General features: G+C 36.4%; 1 protein-coding gene across 1 annotated transcript in view; it reads right to left on the bottom strand.

The window, feature by feature from the left end:
* The window catches only part of LOC114327712 (pickpocket protein 28-like), a 62,488-nt gene extending 44,826 nt beyond the window's left edge, over positions 1-17,662 (bottom strand). The window contains exons 1-2 of the mRNA XM_050655437.1: positions 17,494-17,662; positions 863-1,050 (exon numbers count right to left, since the gene is read on the bottom strand). Coding sequence (XP_050511394.1) covers positions 863-1,044 — 182 coding nt within the window. The 5' untranslated portion in view covers positions 1,045-1,050; positions 17,494-17,662. The remainder of the gene's footprint in view (positions 1-862; positions 1,051-17,493) is intronic.
* Positions 17,663-18,731: the final 1,069 nt, after the last annotated feature.

Below are 18,731 nucleotides of genomic sequence, written 5' to 3'. Positions count from 1 at the left end.
AGAAATAAAAATCCTCTGTTATGCTGAGACGTAATCTTAATCTCCGATAACGAGGATAACCTTCAGCGAATGGCACAGACTTTCTGTACAGTGGCGAAGAACTACAGCATGAAAATATCAACAGCTAAGACCAAATCCCTGGTAGTGCCAAGGGAACCCATCAGATGCAAAATAGTAATTAACAACGAACTAATTGAATAAGTCTCGAGATTCGAATATCTGTGAGTCGAAATATGTAGTTATGGAGATGTTAAAGAAAGCGTCTGAAAGCAAGCAAATAAAGCCAATTACGTGTCGGGGTGTCTGAGGGATGCCATCTGGAGAAATAAAGATATGAGGCTGGAAGGGAAAGTGCGAATATACAAATCATGTGTAAGACCGATCATGTCGAAGACCGATCATGTCGTACGCAATAGAAACAAGATGTGACACAGCAGAAACCAAGAGGATACTGAGAACGTCAGAAATGAGAATGTTGAGGTCAATAACTGGGAAAACACTGAGAGACAGAATACGGAACGACAGAATATGAGATCTCTGTAACATACAAGACGTAGAACGGTGGGGAAGACAGAGAAGAAGAGAGTGGAATCAGAACTTGACGAGAATGGACAGCGAGAGAATAGCCCGTAACAGCTACGAATACAAGCTCAAAATCGATTAAGAACAGGTCAAAAGGCCTAATATAAGAAGAAGAAGAAACAATTTACTAATAATTATGACAGGTGTATTTGTATTATAAATCTTACGAATAAATAGAAGTAAGTGGGAAATTATGAAAAAAAATGCATAAACCTGTACAAATTTCGAATATAATAATTTCAAAAAACATTTTGAAAAATACGTAAATATGTGTACTTACTTTTCTGCAAATGTTCTCTTTTGTCCGAGATATTTCAGTCCATGAAGTGATCCTTCACGACAGTATTCCAAAATATAATATTTACAATTTTCTACCCAGGTATAGTGTTTCTGCTCCTTCTGCCTTCTCTCCTCTTCGTCTATATCAAAATCAAGTTTTCCCAAATTCATTTTCCTTTCCATTCATACCTGAACCATAAGATAAATAACTCTACTGACAGTTGTACCGAGAATTTGCCATGATATTTCCAATTATTGGTTTATTGTTATTTATTGTTTAATAATGTTTGCAATAAAAGCCTGGCTGTTAGATAAATATGAATAGAATATTGTGTTTCTACCTTATTATTAACTGAAATAAACGGTTTCACAAGAATTAGAGATATTTGCAATTATTTTACTTATATTCAATATAATTCAGGGAAAGAATAGTAGAAAAAATAAGTTGGAACATGAAAGGAAGCCCTAACACAATTTGGAGAAAAATAGCCAATATTATTAGAGAGACGGCTATTGAAATACTTGGGAAAACGTCAGGAAAGAAGTTTGAGGATAAAGAGACTTGGTGGCGGTCAAATGAATTACAAGGAAAAATAAAAGAGAAGGGACAATTATTTAAAAAGTGGCAAGAAACCAGATCGGACATAGATCTTCAAAACTATATGGTCGCCAAAAAGGAAGCGAAAGTAGCAGTAGCAAAAGCTAAAGCAGAAGCGTATTCAAACCTATACGATCAACTTGATACCAGGGAAGGCGAAGCAAAGATATATAAAATAGCCAAACAGAGAGCAAAGAAATCAAGAGATTTTAATCAGATTAGATGTATCCGAGATGAAAATAATAAAATACTAATGAGACACGAAAAGGATGTCAAAAAGATATGTAGAAAGTATTTTGACAGTTTATTAAATGAAGAATTTGACAGAGAGCCTGTGGCGTTAACGGAGACAGTAACAACAATGGTTACCAGAATAACAAACGAGGAAGTGGCTCAAGCGCTTCAAAAAAATAAAGAAAGGAAGAGCAATCGGACCAGATGATATTCGTGGGGAAGTATGGAGAGCATTTGGAGAGACAGAAATAAGTTGGCTAGCAGGTCTATTTAATAGAATTATGGAAGTTATACAAATGCCAGACGAATGGAGAAGCAGTATACTGGTACCTGTTTACAAAAACAAGGGAGATATACAACAATGTACACCCCCGATAGGGGCTTCACGACCTTGACGTTGGTTCGGGGGCTTAAGCTGACTGTTCAGATAGGGCCGTAGTCTGGCGCAGGAAGTGGATCAAGTATGTGTGTACGAATGCATGGGATCTCCCTAATAAGGAGCTCTCCGATGAAAGAAGGCATCCCCTATAAACGGGCAAGGCCTAATGCATGGTAAGTATGAAAGGATGTGAAACAACCTCGCCAGACCGGTTCCTGTCACGACTTAGCTCTCTGGAGTATCTGGGAATCTTTCCTAGGTACTCGAGAGACTAGGAATGTATGAACTGCTTCAGCGACCAAGAAGTAGCCCGCCCTAAGTTAACCCACCCATGTCTGGTTGTACCACTCCCCTGGCGTAAATTTAAGTAGAAGACCCTCTGGTCTTCACTGCCACATCTCCATTCTACGGCACTGTTCACATCGCCAATATATAGTCAACCGACCCGATATTATCTACCAGCTGTATCTATCCTACACTCCGAGTACAACCAGAAAATGCTATCCCTCCTTCATCCTTTTTCCCACTAAACCTACACCCCCAACACACAAGGTAAAGGTGTAATTGTACCGTGCCCAGGCCTGCATGGCAGTTGTGTGTCTAAATTGAACTGTCTCAAACGGTCGACTGGGGGAACCAGGCCACACCCCCTTTCATTTAAGGCCTTGTACCGGCACAGGGAGCGCTGCTGGTATGGACAGTTTATTTCTCCCATACTCGTGGGATCAATATGGAACCATGCAAAAATTTAAAAGATTTAACCCTAGGGGTCTCGCAGGAGAACCCAACAAACAATCAAACTTCCACTGAGACTGTTCGGCAGAATCTGGAAGAAAATAATCCCATCACATCGGGTAATAAAAATACTGAGGACGCAATGCGGACTCATTTAAAAGATGCTGAGGATGAGGTTTCTCGGCCAAAAATATCTGGGGCACAGAGAAGAAAGCTTCGGAAAATGAGAGAACAGGGAATTGACACTTCTAAGGTCAAATTACCTCCTAGACCTCAAAATAAAACTCCTGGAAATGCCGAAATCACACAAGCTGTCAAGCGGACTGTGTCTAATAGAAGCACTCCTGAGGAGAAATTAATAAAAAAGAGCAGAACTGCTGCTGCCTCTTTCAAAAAGCTCAGCAGCAACTACAAAGCAGCTCTTACGGGAATAAAGACGGCAATAATTCCCAAAGAATACCCAGACATATCTGTAACGGAAAAAGACGTTGGGGCAATAAAAGAGGCCCTAATTAAACTTATCGATGAGGTTCCTTGTGCACCTCGTTACGAAGGTAATCGGCTCATGGATGGATACTATGGGTTGATATGTGCTGACGAGGAGTCCTTTAAGATCACAAAGGATTTCTTGGAAGAAAATACGGAGTGGAAGGTCGTTAAGGCTGAGGAACTCCCAAAATCGAAGCGTGTACTGATGTACCTTCCAGAGACTAAAAATGAGGATCTGAAAGTGCCACTGGCACGAATTGAAAAACAAAATCCTGAACTAAGGACCAGTCGTTGGGCAATTCTGAGTTCCAAACCAGCAACTGACGGAGGACTGCATGTGAGTCTCCGAATTGATAAGGAGTCAGAGGCACAGCTCGAAAGGCTTCAATGGAAGCCTTATTACCTTCTACAGCGAGCAAGTATTATACCGTTGGAAGAGGGTAAAGCAAGACAGGCTGGGAACATTGGGGAACCAAAACCTGCAACGATTACTTCCGAACTGCAGGAGGCCGAAGGGGAATCTATGCAGGTGGAAGAAATTACAAGAGGGCCTGTTAGAGACCCCAAAAATGAATAAACTGCAACATTAAGATCATACAGATCAATTTGCAGCACAAAAAAACAGCTTCGGCACTTTTGTGCCAGGAAGTAGCTGAGAAAAACATTGATATGGTGCTTATTCAAGAACCGTGGATAAATGAAGGTAAGATACGGGGATTAAATGTTAAGGGATGGGAACTAATTTTGGGAGTACCTGACAATAAAATCAGAACTTGTATATTTTGTAGATCTGACCTTAACCTGGTACCAGTTATGGAGCTCTGTACGGGAGACATGACAGCTGCCAGAATTAAACTGAATTGCAATGGGTTGGTTACAGAGTTGATTGTTGCGTCTCTTTACCTTCCTATTGACAGTAAAGAACAACTTCCAGGGACTAACATAGAGAACCTTCTAGAATACACCAATGATAAGCATACAGAACTTATCATTGGAGTCGACTCCAACGCCCACCACATCATTTGGGGAAGCAGAGATACAAACAATAGAGGTAAGTTACTTTTTGAGTACCTTTGCACTACTGAACTTGATCTTCTGAACAGGGGTAATAAGCCCACCTTCAGGACATCAAGAGCAGAATCACTAATCGACCTAAGCCTATGCTCTATGGGGATTGGGAACATAATATCTGACTGGCATGTGTCGGATGCGTTATCCTTATCGGATCATGCATACATATGCTTTGAGATAAACTCAGTCAAACCGGAACCAAGGTTCTATAGAGACCCTAAGGTGACCGATTGGGAATCCTTTAAGAGGGATCTTGGAACAAGGGTACGGAATTATCCTAAAAGGCCAAAAAACAATGTTGAGGTTGAGATGGCAGTAGACTGGTTGCAGCATGCAATAGTCGTCTCATATGAGGAAAACTGCCCGTTAAAAGAAAGTCGCCCTCCCAGGCAAGTAACTTGGTGGAATAAGGAGCTGTCTGATCTCAAAAGAGAAACAAGACGGCTCTTCAATAGGGCGAAGAAATCAGGTGATTGGGAAGCATATAAGGCTAAACTGAAAACCTATAATAAGAAAATCCAATCCGCTAAGGAAAGATCCTGGAGAGAATTCTGTGAAAACATTGAAAGTGTACCTGAAAGCGCCAGGGTTAACAGAATCCTCAAAAGAGATAACATTAACAAACCCAAGTCAATGAAATTGCCCAATGGGAAGTATACGGACACAGAGAAGGAGGCTGTAGAGCATCTTTTAAGTGTTCACTTTCCAGGGTCGACGCAATTGACTGCTAATAACAATCATCAAGCAAACAATAGCCCAACCAAAAGGGACTGGCTGACCTCTGACGAGATCTTTGGTTCTCACAAGGTCAGATGGGCTATTGAAACTTTTGAACCTTATAAAACTGCGGGACCGGATGGTATATTTCCTAAGCTTCTCCAGGAGGGTCTGGAAATAATCATGGGTCCCCTGATCACAATATTTAGAGCTAGCCATGCTCTGGGATACATTCCCAAAGCTTGGAGAAGGGCAAGGGTGGCGTTTATTCCCAAACCAGGAAAAACAGATTACACCTTAGCAAAATCCTACAGGCCTATAAGTCTGACCTCATTCATGTTAAAAACCATGGAAAAAATCTTGAACGAACACATCAAGAAAAACAATTTAAATGAAAATCCACTGCACCAACGGCAATGGGCGTATCAGGCAGGGAAATCAGGTGAAGCCGCCCTGCACAATCTAGTGTCGGAACTCGAAAGGAGTCTGCATCAGAAAGAAGTCGCCCTTGCTGCATTTTTAGATATAGAAGGTGCATTTGATAATACCTCAATCGAGTCTATACAAAGCGCACTGGTGAGGAAGAAAATCAACAACACAACATGCAAGTGGATTATTCAGATGCTTCAGAGCAGAATAATATCCACAGATACGCATGAAGATACCATAAATCTGAGGGCAACTAAGGGATGCCCTCAAGGCGGTGTATTGTCACCGTCATTATGGAACATAATTGTCGATGATCTGATTCATGGGCTAAGCGCCCAAGGAATCTGGGTCCAGGGTTTCGCAGATGATATCGTGATAGTAACTAGGGGAAAATTTCCCAGCACTGTTGCGTATCAGATGCGATATGCCCTTCACTACATAGAGAACTGGTGTCTGAAAGAGAACCTCTCCGTGAACCCTTCTAAAACTAAACTGGTAGCCTTTACAAATAAGAGGAAGCTTACTGGACTGAGTGAGCTGAAATTATTTGGAGAGGTACTGGAAAGAACCAATGAGGTTAAGTATCTAGGGGTAACCCTGGATTCGAAACTCAATTGGAATACTCATATTACCAATATAACCAATAGGGCTAAGCGACTCTTCTGGAACTGCAGACGAGTTGTAGGTAAAACCTGAGGATTGAAACCAAAGGTGATATGTTGGTTGTACACATCAGTGATACGACCGACAGTTCCTTATGGGTCAGTACTCTGGTGGAGAAAGACGGCTTTGCAATCTTGTGTGACCACTCTCACCACCCTACAAAGACAAGCGCTTCTAAGTATAACAGGAGCCTTGAATAGTACAGGAACGGCTTCATTAGAGGCTATCACAGGTCTCCCTCCGCTGGAATTGTATATTTCGGCGGTAGCCTTTATGACCATCCTGAGGCTCAAAGCAAACAATACTTGGAGGCCAAATTATGTATTGAATAGCCACACAAACATTACTGGGACTATACTTGAGGAATACATCTTTATGATGAACTTAGATATGATGACACCAGAACTAATCTTCACTGAGAAGATTAACACAATTATACCATCTAGAGAACAAAAAGTCCCAAACATTAATGGAGACTTAATATGGTTCACTGATGGATCTAAAACTGCCCATGGTACTGGATCAGGAGTCTTTGGGCAAACATGTAACTATAATAAATCTTACAGCCTAGGTCAACATACAACGGTGTTCCAGGCTGAAGTTTTTGCTTTGGTGGCCTGCATTGATGAAATAATTGATGAGGACCCTAAAGCTAAGAGAATCAACATTTACACAGATAGCCAATCGGCTATTCTGGCTGTAAAGAACCCTCTCACCAAATCAAAACTGGTGAGAAACTGCAAAGCTCTCCTCAATAACCTGGCAAAAGACAACAAAGTGTCTTTAATATGGGTGCCGGGTCATGAAGGGGTGCATGGGAACGAACGAGCAGATATGTTAGCGAAACAAGGCTCGAGAAAAACTTTTGAAGGCCCAGAACCTTTCTGTGGCATCACTAAAGATGCTATGAAAAACGAGGTTCAGAAATGGCTGATAAAGAATCATCAAAATAAATGGAGAACCACTCAAGGGCAAATCCAGACTAAAAAAATAATCAAGAATATTGATAAAAAACTCTCGAACAGTTTGATGAACCTCAATAAACGAGAGATCAAAACGGTCACTGAAATGGTGACTGGACATTGTCGTTTAAGAAATCACCTATACAAACTAGGTAAGGTGAATGAACCATGGTGCAGAAAGTGCGAAATGGAAGAAGAAACTGCCATACACATACTATGCTATTGCAGTGTGCTAGATGATGTAAGGCAGAACTTCACTGGTCAAATGAGGTTTGAACCAGAAGAGATCTTAAAACTACCAATAAGAAAACTGTTGGCCTTCGTTGAGGCCACAGGACTTATTAAAGTTTAAGGAGAAGAACAGGGTTTGGTACAAAGGTCTTATGACCAAGTGCCAGAGACTAACGAGTCTCGCCTGAGTTAAGAAGAAGAAGAAGAAGACAACAATGTACAAACTACAGGGCTATAAAACTACTTAGCCACACCATGAAAATATGGGAAAGAGTTATTGATAAACGGATACGTGAAGAGACCGAAATATCCGAGAATCAATTTGGCTTTATGCAGGGTAGATCAACAACAGATGCAATTTTCATTATAAGGCAGTTGATGGAAAAATACAGGAGTAAAGAAACAAACGCTCATATGGTATTCATTGATCTTGAGAAAGCATATAATAGAGTTCCTCGAGAGATTCTGTGGTGGGCACTCAATAAGAAAGGAGTCCCTGGCGAATATGTAAAGATTGTGAGAGATATGTATGAGGGAGTAACGACTAGTGTTAGGACAGGTATTAGTTTTGGACCAGATAACAGCGAAACTACAGGGTAGCATTCCATGGTGCCTAATATATGCTGATGATGTAGTGTTAATAGGAAATAGTGAAAGAGACTTAGAACAAAAACAGGAACAGTGGAGACAAGCTCTGGAGGAAAAAGGTTTAAAACTTAGTAGGACAAAAACAGAGTATTTGGAATGTTCATTTAAAGATGGAGTTACTACAAATAAAACGGTATCTCTGGATGGTGAAATGATTGTGAAAAGCAATAGTTTTAGTGAAAAGTACCTAGGATCCGTATTACAGAGTAATGGAGAAATAGATGGAGATGCATGCAGTAGAATTAGGGCTGGATAGATGAAGTGGAAAGAAGCGAGTGGTGTGTTGTGTGACAGAAAAATTCCAGTGAAGCTGAAGAGAAAATTCTATAAAACAGCCATAAGACCGGCTATGATGTACGGAACTGAATGTTGGGCAGTGAAAAAAAAAAGAGGAACAACGAATGCATGTGGCGGAAATGAGAATGCTTAGATGGATGAATGGAGTGACAAAGAAGGATAAAATTAGAAATGAGTATATTAGAGGAAGTCTAGGTGTGGCACCAATTGATGCCAAAATGAGAGAGCATAAGTTAAGATGGTTTGGTCATGTTCAACGTCGAGACGTTAATCACCCAATACGAAGAATAGCTGAAGTGCAGATTCCTAGAAGGAGTAGGAGAGAAAGACCAAAGAAGACCTGTGGGGAGACGATAAGGCAGGATATGTTGGTAAAAGAGATTAACATTGATATGATCCAAGAAAGAATTGTGTGGAGAAATGCAATTAGGGAAGCCGACCCCGCATAGGGATAAGGCAAAGAGAATGATGATGATGTACTTATATTCAATATATAACAATATTACTAGCATAGATGCGGATTTTCAGTATTAATTTCCAGAGAAAAGTTATTCATAAAGATACGTGGAAATTGCCAGGAGTTAAGGAAGATAAAGTGGACTAATTCAAACAAAGGACAAAAATCAAATCAATTACATACTTGCACCTTGCACGGAAAAGATGGAAAACCTCAGTAAGAAACGTAAAAGTGGATCAGATGTGGAGCACATTGTGGATCAGATCATAAGTTGTTAAAACTCAACTCTAGGCTCAAATTATACACAATTGGAAATATAAATCAGGCAAAACAGCTAAGGGTACACCGAGAGAACAATTTATTTTCTCCTAAAACATCGATTTCTTTGAGCAATATTTCTTAAAAGTTAACATATCCTATTAACTTAAACATACCGGTTCACATATAAAGAAACGAGTTTTTTAAACACAACTCAATAATTTCTTACAGATAATTTCTTCAATACTATGAAATGCATTAACGGTTACATTTAATTTTCTTATCCTAAAGTTTTTATTTCTTAAATTGAAAACTACAAATATTTTGCAGTATAAGAAATATAATGTTAAGTTAATCCATATTTATATTTGTGAACAAGAAATTTTCTTGCAATCAAATAAATATTTTAAACCACAAGAAATAATTCTTCAGAAATACCCTCTGTAGTAACTGTGGTTATAAAATAAAAACTTTGTCATTAATGCCGAAATGTTACTTGCAAAGAGATTTTCTCTCACAAAAGAATTGCGCAGATTAACTATTTATGATTTAGTCGTCAGTGTTTGTCAAGATGGCGTGATAGGTTCATGTTCATATAGATGGATGTTGGATTTATTGGTGTACTTTAAAAATTAACGGATATTTTGAAGGTACGTACATATATAGGTATTAAATAAAAGTAAATTGAAATTGAGTAATTTAAGATGTAATAATAATATTGTTGCGTATCCGAATGGTTAAAAAAGAAACATAATAGTATCTTTATATGCTTTTTAGGTATAATGATGAACGACTCTGAAATAAAGGAGCTTATTATCCTAACTGGGAAATATGCCACAATTTAAAGCTGGGACAGAATGATATATATATAGCTTCAGAACAATATTAAGACAGGAGTTATTAACCAACTTCGGGGCCTTCCAGAAATGGTAGAACTTCATACATGTAAGTACCTTTTTAAAAATGTGTATACTTATGTATCAACTATAATAGGTTTCTTGAATGTATCGTCTTCTATAAAAATATACAATACAACACTATATCAAACATGGCGGTTGCAACGCTGAGGATTTTTTCTGTTAATTTATTTGAGATAAAGAAATCAGTTAGTCTAAAAGAAATATATGTTTATGGTTAAGAAATGTTATTGCCGAAAACCGTGAATTAGTTAATATGTATTAAATGACTTAAACGTAAACTAATAATACTTTCCCGTAATAAAATTTCTTAATGGTTAGGTATGCTGTCTCTTTTAGATTATAAAAATTAAGAAAATTACATATTATTATGTCTGCTTCAATGTTTTACATTGATTGTATTTTCCCTCTTGTTTTAGCTAAACAATGTTTATTGTGTGACTTAATATTATACAGATAAATAATTAATATTTCATTAACAAAAAGAAAAAAATAAACAAAGATGTGTAGGTTAAATAATGCCATGTTGGAACTAAATATGATTGATTATTATTAGTATTAAGAGTTCTTATGTGGGATCGTGTATTTGTTTTTTTTTGTATTTCCTAAATTTGTGAAAATAAATATCTATATCTTTATAAAAAAAATTTTATTAAAGTAAGTTTACTCTTTCTACATAACGATTTTGTTTTAGTGAATTGCTGATATACAAAGTGCTATTAACAAAAGAAGGAAAATTTGAGGAAGTTGGATTTGCCTCTCCATCCTTTTATTGTTGTGTAGAAGCCAGTGGTTTAAGAGTGGAGAAAATATTTGTATGTAAATAACGTTTTATATCTTGTTTTATTAATAAATAATGATTTTACCTTAACACAATGATTTATTTCGCCGTACGTAATATCACTTTATTTTCAAGAAATATTAACTTAACTTTAAATATACGTTTATCTCTGCGAAATATATTTCTTAACATTAAATAAATTAATTATTAATAGTAAAATAATAATATTCCTTACTAAGAAATATTATTGCTCAAAAAGAATAGTTTACTAATGTGTAGAAAATATATTTTTATCACTAATAAAATTAATTAACTTCAAGTGTAATTTCTTTCTGATAAATGGGTTTGAAGTTTGCCAGAAAGTGATAGTTCAATCATATTTAAGATATATTTCTTTGGCTATAGTATAATTTATTTGAAATATTTTAGAAAATTATATCTTACATACAAAGATATATTTCTTAGGCAATATGCCAAGTCGATCTTTCTTAAATATTAATAAAGTTTCTTTATGTCAAGAATTTTTTTCTCTCGGTGTAAATATTCCGGAAAGAATTCCAAATAAAACAAAGAAAAATCACAAATATGAGACGACAAATAAAACATGGAATGGAATAAACAGCTGGATCCAATCAGAGGAAGAAAAGTGCAACCCGCATAAAATCCAAAAGGACAAACATTGGATGCCAGGGGAAACCTTATAATTCATCATCATCATCAGTAGCTCGACAAACCTTTTTGGGTCCTGGCTTGTTCTAGGATTTTCCGCCATTCTGTTCTGTACCTTGCTTTGTTTTTCCAGTTGGTAATCTTAAGTGTTTTCAGATCTTGTTCCACTTGTTCCGTGTATCTAAGTTTGGGTCTTCCTTTTGACCTTCTCCCTACTGGTGTCTGCCTCATTATATGTTTTGGTGTTTCAGTCTCCAACATCCGTTCAACATGACCCATCCAGCGCAGACGTCGGATTTTTATGGATGTTATGACGTCGGGTTCGTTGTATGCTGCGTATAGTTCAAAATTGTATCTTCTGCTCCATACGTCATTTTCTTTTACCCCTTTATATATGTATCCTCACCACCTTATACGGAAACCTTATAATTAGTGGAAGAAAAAAGACATGCTATAACATACCACAAAACTAGGAAACAACATTGAAAAAATAACGCAGGAAAATAAAATGTACGTGCATCAGAGATGAAAACAATCATATAAATAACGTGTGTCAAGAACTAGAGCAACATGAAAACCGCCATGAAAGTCATGAACGAATCAAAAAAGTTAAATATTCTATTGAACAAATTGAATGAACTATTTAATTTAAACATTTTAACAGTTCAAGAGCATAATAGAGAAGTAAAAATCGATATAGAGAGCATTGCAGACACTTGGAAAAATACTGTTTAAAATTATACAAAGACACTCAGTGCCGGTTTAACCTAACTTCGGGCCCTGGGGGCTGGAGGTTTAGGGGCCCCATTCATTGCTATTCGTTGTCAGTTTTTTAACAAGAAAACACATGCATTAACTATAAAGATTTATTGTAAAATCCATAAAATAATTTTTTTAAACAAGCAAGAAGAATAGCAAACGTGAAAAATAATCCCAGGCCGGCGCGGCGTAGCTCAGGCGTTAGTACTTATATTATATGTACAGTCGGAAAAATGAAAGAATACCCATGAACGAACATATAAAACACGCTGTATTTTCCTGTCACTGTGTCACAGATAAAATTGGCCAGTGCAAGTACATGTAATAATTATTATTACATGTACTTGCGCTGGCCAATTTTTTGTATGACACGGTGACAGGAAAATACAGCGTGTTTTATATGTTCGTTCATGGGTATTCTTTCATTTTTCCTACTGTATATTATATTATTAAAAATATATAAAAATATATATAATGTATTATTAAAAAATGTCAAAAACGAATTTTTTGAAATGTCACTTATAAGTGTTAAATTTGTAAAAATTATTGTAAAAATAGATAAAACACATTAAAAATAATGATAATTATCATAGAAAACGAAGTACCACCAGAGGAGTCCCATAGGAAACGTTTTGCAATCATTTTTTGAATTTTATGAGAAATTTTCATAGGCCCGAAAAACAACATGTAATAGTAACTGAATTAGTGAGAAGAGGAGCCCAAATTTCGAGACAGATGAACGAAAAAAACTTTATTTGATTCCTTTTTGTAAATTTTAAAATTAATTAGTGTTGTTTAAGACAATCAAAATTGAACCCTCACGCACAAGTTGTAAGTACGTACAACTTCAGTGAGGAACTGAGTTTATTATTGTATAATTTATTTACTACGAATGAACTCCATTATTATTATTATATTATTATTATTTGACTCGCGTGCTGGTAGGCCGGGGTTCAAATCCCAGTGTCGGCAAGAACAACTAGACATTTTTAAAATGTCTATAGGCCCCAGGTCGACTCAGCCCGAATAAAATGAGTACCTTGGGTAAAACCCGGGGTAATAGTAGGCGGTTGAAGCGTAGCACTGGCCCTGTTACCCTCCTTGTATACCGTAGGCTCTAGATATAGCAGACTACCCTGCTATAATCCCAAAGCCGCGTCAGCGGTATAAAACGGGAGACTATTATTATACTATTTCTCGTATAAAGTATTAACTGACGTCTTTCGTCTTTATCTAGCGTAAAAGAACATCTAATAGCTGATGTTACATCCTTGTAGCATTCAATTCTCTTTAAAAGATCTTGAGTAATATTGTCGCATATAACATTAAATACTTCAATTCTGAATATCTCTTGCCCTTTTAAAATGATTTGACTTTCACCTGCTTCTTCGAAAAATGTTTTTATTTTCTTTATTCTTTGAAGGTCAGTTATATAGTAGATGTTTGAGATATCCTAGCCTTCGCAAAAGAAAGTTTTCGTTTCTTGTTCAATTTCGCTAAACTTATTTCTTACGTTCAACAAAGCTCAAAAGAGATGCCATTCTACCCCAATTGACACGTTCTACGTTTAAGTCCACAGTTTCTAACGTTTTGCTTGCTGTGTAAATCAGTGTCAATAGAGCTGTCTCAAAGGTATCCATTTTATTGTACAGTGTCTTGGCTTCACTTCTATCTGCTGACTTTTCATCTCTATTATTGCTTAACTGGAAAAAATATGTTTGATGGATCCGTAGTTTTTAAATAATGCATTTACAGTGTCAAATAAGATGGGCAGGCCACGTGCACAGACTTCATAACGAGAGACTTGTAAGACTGGTATGGGAGGAGATTCCTACAGGCAAAAGACCACTCGGACGTCCCATAATGCGATGGAGAGATAACATCCAAGCAGATCTCCGAAAAATGAACATCCCATTTGACCCTAGGTTGATGGAAGACCGAACAAATTGGAAGAAAGTTGTACAGTCAGCAGCCAGGACCCACCCAGGGTTGTAGCGCTACGTGATGATGATTTAGTTTGAATTAATCTTTTTACACATTTGCTGCTTTCTTTCAGTAAATTCCACCTTTGAGGAGAAGCCGAAAAAAACCTGTAGATACTTTGAATAGTTCTGAAATAACTATTTGCTTCCAAGCTGGATTCACATGCACAATTCACTACAATTCGAGACATCTTTCTGACAACTTTCTGTAGTTTTTGGAAAAGGACCCCGCCACAAACATTGTCACGGGGCCCCTGTGGGGCTAGACTACGCCACTGTGTATAGGCGTGAAGAGATGTAATAATAGAATATAGGCGTTTGCAGTGTATTGGCGTATCTGCGTATGATATTATTTTCGGAAAATATGTAGATTATTTAGCGACTTTATTTTTTTTATATAATTAAAAGGAACAGGCCCTTACGGGCCCCTTCGGGGCCCTGGCCCCTGGGCGCTCGCTCCATGCGCCCAGTGGAAAAACCAGCACTGAAGACACTTCAAAAGAGGTGTACCTTTCAGAGTACAAGATACGAAGTGCTAAGAGGCAGAACCAATCATTTTACAAGTAGAAGTGGAGGTCTCCCGATCAATTAAGAAACAAAAAACAGGAATATATGCGGAGTATCCTGCTAAAGATAATCAATGAACGGCTAAAGAACTTTCTTCTCGCAGAAATAGCCAAAGAACAATGCGGATCTGTACAAAGGAAATAAACACGTGAGCAGATCACCAGACAGACGATAGAAAAAGACCGGTGATAAAGAGACATTGAGGGTAGAAAACTTGAGGAGAGCAGTCAAGGAAAGGATATGCAGGGCCTATTTGACGTCTAGGCCCGTGAGGCACCTGCCTCGGGCCCGCATTTTAATGGGGCCCGAAAAGATCACCAAAAAAAATTTTTATTGCAATAACAAAAGAAATTTGCAAAATTCTTTCATTTTACGAACAGGAAAACGACAATGTCAATAACTTTTTCCTAGCGATATAGGGGATTGGCCAAAACATTTAAATCTGGAATGTCAACAATATTTTATAAATAATCGACCGAATCAATATATCGTCGAAGTTTCTGCAAAACCTCGTATGTGAATTTTTTTTTCAGAATTTAGTTTTTTGCTCTGTCAGAAACTCCGTTAACAAATACACATGTTAACGTAATGAAAACGTCAAGAAACCTAATTACGTTAACATAGTTACGAAATGACCTTTTCATTACGTTAACATGTGTATTTTTTAACGGAGTTTCTGACAGGGCAAAAAACTAAATTCTGAAAAAAAAATTCTCATACGAGGTTTTGCGGAATCACAGACGATATTGATAAAATTAGTGAATGTGTTACACAACTGGATAATAATAAAAGCAGACATTTGCAAAGTGCGATTTTTTATAAAATGAAAGCTAATGGGGAAAAACTTCTTCGCGGGTGGTTAGCCTACAATTCTAAGGGCCGGTACTTTATGTCTCCGTTAACAGCCGGTTAGTTAACCGGGGTTTAATCGGGACAGAAATATATGCATAAAATAGACATACACGCAATTATACTTATTATTATGTTCATAAATAATTATAATAATAATTACAATTGCTTTTATTACAACGCAAGAGGCCCTATCAGGTACTTTTCTGTCCCGATTAAACCCCGGTTAGCTAACCGAGGTTTAACCGGGACATAAAGTACCGGCCCTTAATGTAGCCGTGTTTATTGTTACGTTTGTAAACTGATTTCAACGAAAATTATTGTTCTTCTAACTTTCGGTGGGTAGGTATAATGACTGGAAAAATATCAATAGGACAGTTATTCAACATGATCGATCTCCTGAACATATTTCATCAATTGGTACGTTAGTCAATATAATGACTGGAAAAATATCAATAGGACAGTTATTCAACATAAGCGATCTCCTGAACATATTTCATCAATTGGTACGTTAGTCAAGAGAAGTAGTAGAAGCAGGACAAATTGTAACAATAAATGAAAACAGCTATTTAGAAGAAAAGGAACATTGGAGAAACGGTTTTCAACGAATAATAGAAACCATTAAATGTTTGTCCAAGAACGGTCTATCCTTTTATAGTTCAACAATCAAATTATTTATAAAAAAAAATTTGGCCATCAATAAAATTTTATTTTGGCTTTCAAAAGAATTACAGATTTGAAATTTTGCACAGGCATTCAGGTTGAAGGTTCACATTTTTTAAGATACTCAACTGAAATTTTAATTTTAATCGGGGCGTACTTACTGCGAATCCACAAACAGGGTAAATTTTCTATATTTTGCTTCTCGTTGAGATATCGGAAAAAGTTGTTCCAAATATTATTCTAACCCCACATACCAAATTTCATGACAAAATTCGCACTTTTAGTTTTTTCAATATTGTAGTCAGGACCCTAAATCTTTAAATTGACTGACAGCTGAGATTTAGGGTCCTGACTACAAATACTGAAAAAAATAAAAGTGCGCATTTTGTCATGAAATTTGGTATGTGGGGTAAGAATAATATTTGGAACTACTTTTTCCAATAACTTTTTCCGATATCTATGACGCGGAGCAAAATATAGAAAATTAGCCCCGTTTGTGGAATCGCAGAAAGTACGCCGCCGCTATTAAAATTTAAATTTCAGTTGAGTATCTTAAAAAATGTGATCCTTCAACCTGTATGACTGTGCAAAACTTTAAATCTGTATTTATTTTGATAGCCAATTTTGATATAACAATGTTTAATTGTTTAAATGTAACTTTTATTTATTGTTAATAAAGATTTAAATTTCTGGTATAACTATATTTCTATTAAATAATTAATTCATTTAAGAAAGTTATTATTATTATTACTAAATCATATTTAGGGGCCCGAAAATTATGTAGTGCCTCGAGCCTAATTTGAAGTAAAATAGACTCTGAGGATATGCGTGGAGATGGATGCTGGGAGGGGTCAGGGCCAGGTTGTAGCGCCATATGAGAGAGATAAACAAACCTGAAGCAAAGATTCAGGCAGAAACAACAGAAAAGAAGATATCAAATGAGAAGTAAGGAAAATATTGCCACAAAAACGAAAAGTCTAGCAATATCAAAAGAACCAATAAGGTGCAAACTAGAGATGCCTGGAAACAAGTGACACTGATCGCTAAGAGATCGCTAAGATGTTTAAAGACACTGGAAAGAAATGGATTAATCACATTAATTTATAAATAACAATCACCCTTGGGAAATTTTTGTTAATTAACTAGAAATGATATCTTCTGTGATTTTATTCCAAAAATTTTTCAGTTTTGTTTTTTTATAGTGATCTTAAATAAAAAAAAATAACTTAAAATAAAAAAATATTTGTAAAACCTTTTAAATCAAGAAAAAAACTTACCATACCGTCCCTTTTTTCCTTAATTTATTATGTTCTTGAAAAAATCCACTTGGCAACTTTATTATGTTCGCGAAAAAAATAAACTTGACAAACTAAGAACTCTGGATAAACTGCACTTCGTTTACAAGATGTTAACAGTTGTTAAGATTTGGAGGAACCAACCTGTGCCGCTGTGCCAGTGGCGGGTAGACGGTTAAAAATAAGTTGTGTTGACTTTTTCCTGACAACTTAAATTATTATTTTTGTGATTAGGATTGTTTTGGGGCAATAAATCTTGTAGTTTATGGACGGGGATAAGAAATTTGCAAAACATACGAGAACTTTTGTATACGTATTTGTTATAGGACAGGATGATCCCGAGATGCAAACGGAAAAGTGTGATCAATTAATCTGAAAACATTCTTTACATATTTTGCATATTTTTACATATTTTATAAAAATACTTTCTTTTTCTTCTTCTTTTTCATATGTCTTGTTCGTTCCGAACGTTGGCAATTAACATGGCTATTCTGACTTTGTTTATGGCAGATCTGAATAGTTCGACAGATGACAATTCGAACCATTGCCGCAACTTTTGAGGCCACGAGTGTCTCCTCCTCCCTGGACCCGTTTCTAGTTTTCCCTTGGATGATTATTTGTAGTACGCTATATAGGGTGAGGCAGATAACTGGCCTATTAGAAATATCTCGAGAACTAAAGGAAACAGAATCATGAAAATCGGAATAAAGAGGTTTTGAAGGATGACCTATTAAATGAAAATATTTTCATCTCTTTGCAACTTCCGGTTATACCGGAAGTTGCTTATAACTTCGATTTTTTAAATGGGACACCCTGTATATTTTTACATTTTTGGATTCTCTTTGATATCTTCTTTCTTAAAATGTCAGGTTTTGTAATATTATACAGGGTATTTTAAAAGATAATTACGTTTTTTTATTAATTTCGTAGCAACATTCACACCCTGTAGAATTGTAGTAGTTTGACATCTAAACCTCTACTTACGTTCAAATGATTTTTAATATACTCTGCTATTGTTAAGAATCATTAGTATAGCTAAATTTTTAATTTTAGTATACAGGGTTGGTCGAAACTCGGAATGAGTATTTTCTGAGTTTTGTAGTGAAATGATATTTTATTTTATAGTGCTTTTTTATTTCTTAAGCATTCCCTATACCTAACTGCTTTAATTTGTGAGTTATTGGTGATTCAAGCTAAACATTAATTGCAACAAAAAATAC

The sequence above is a fragment of the Diabrotica virgifera genome, chromosome 7 (assembly GCF_917563875.1).
Source record: "Diabrotica virgifera virgifera chromosome 7, PGI_DIABVI_V3a".
Taxonomy (NCBI): domain Eukaryota; kingdom Metazoa; phylum Arthropoda; class Insecta; order Coleoptera; family Chrysomelidae; genus Diabrotica; species Diabrotica virgifera.
This window is presented reverse-complemented; position numbering and strand designations above follow the sequence as displayed.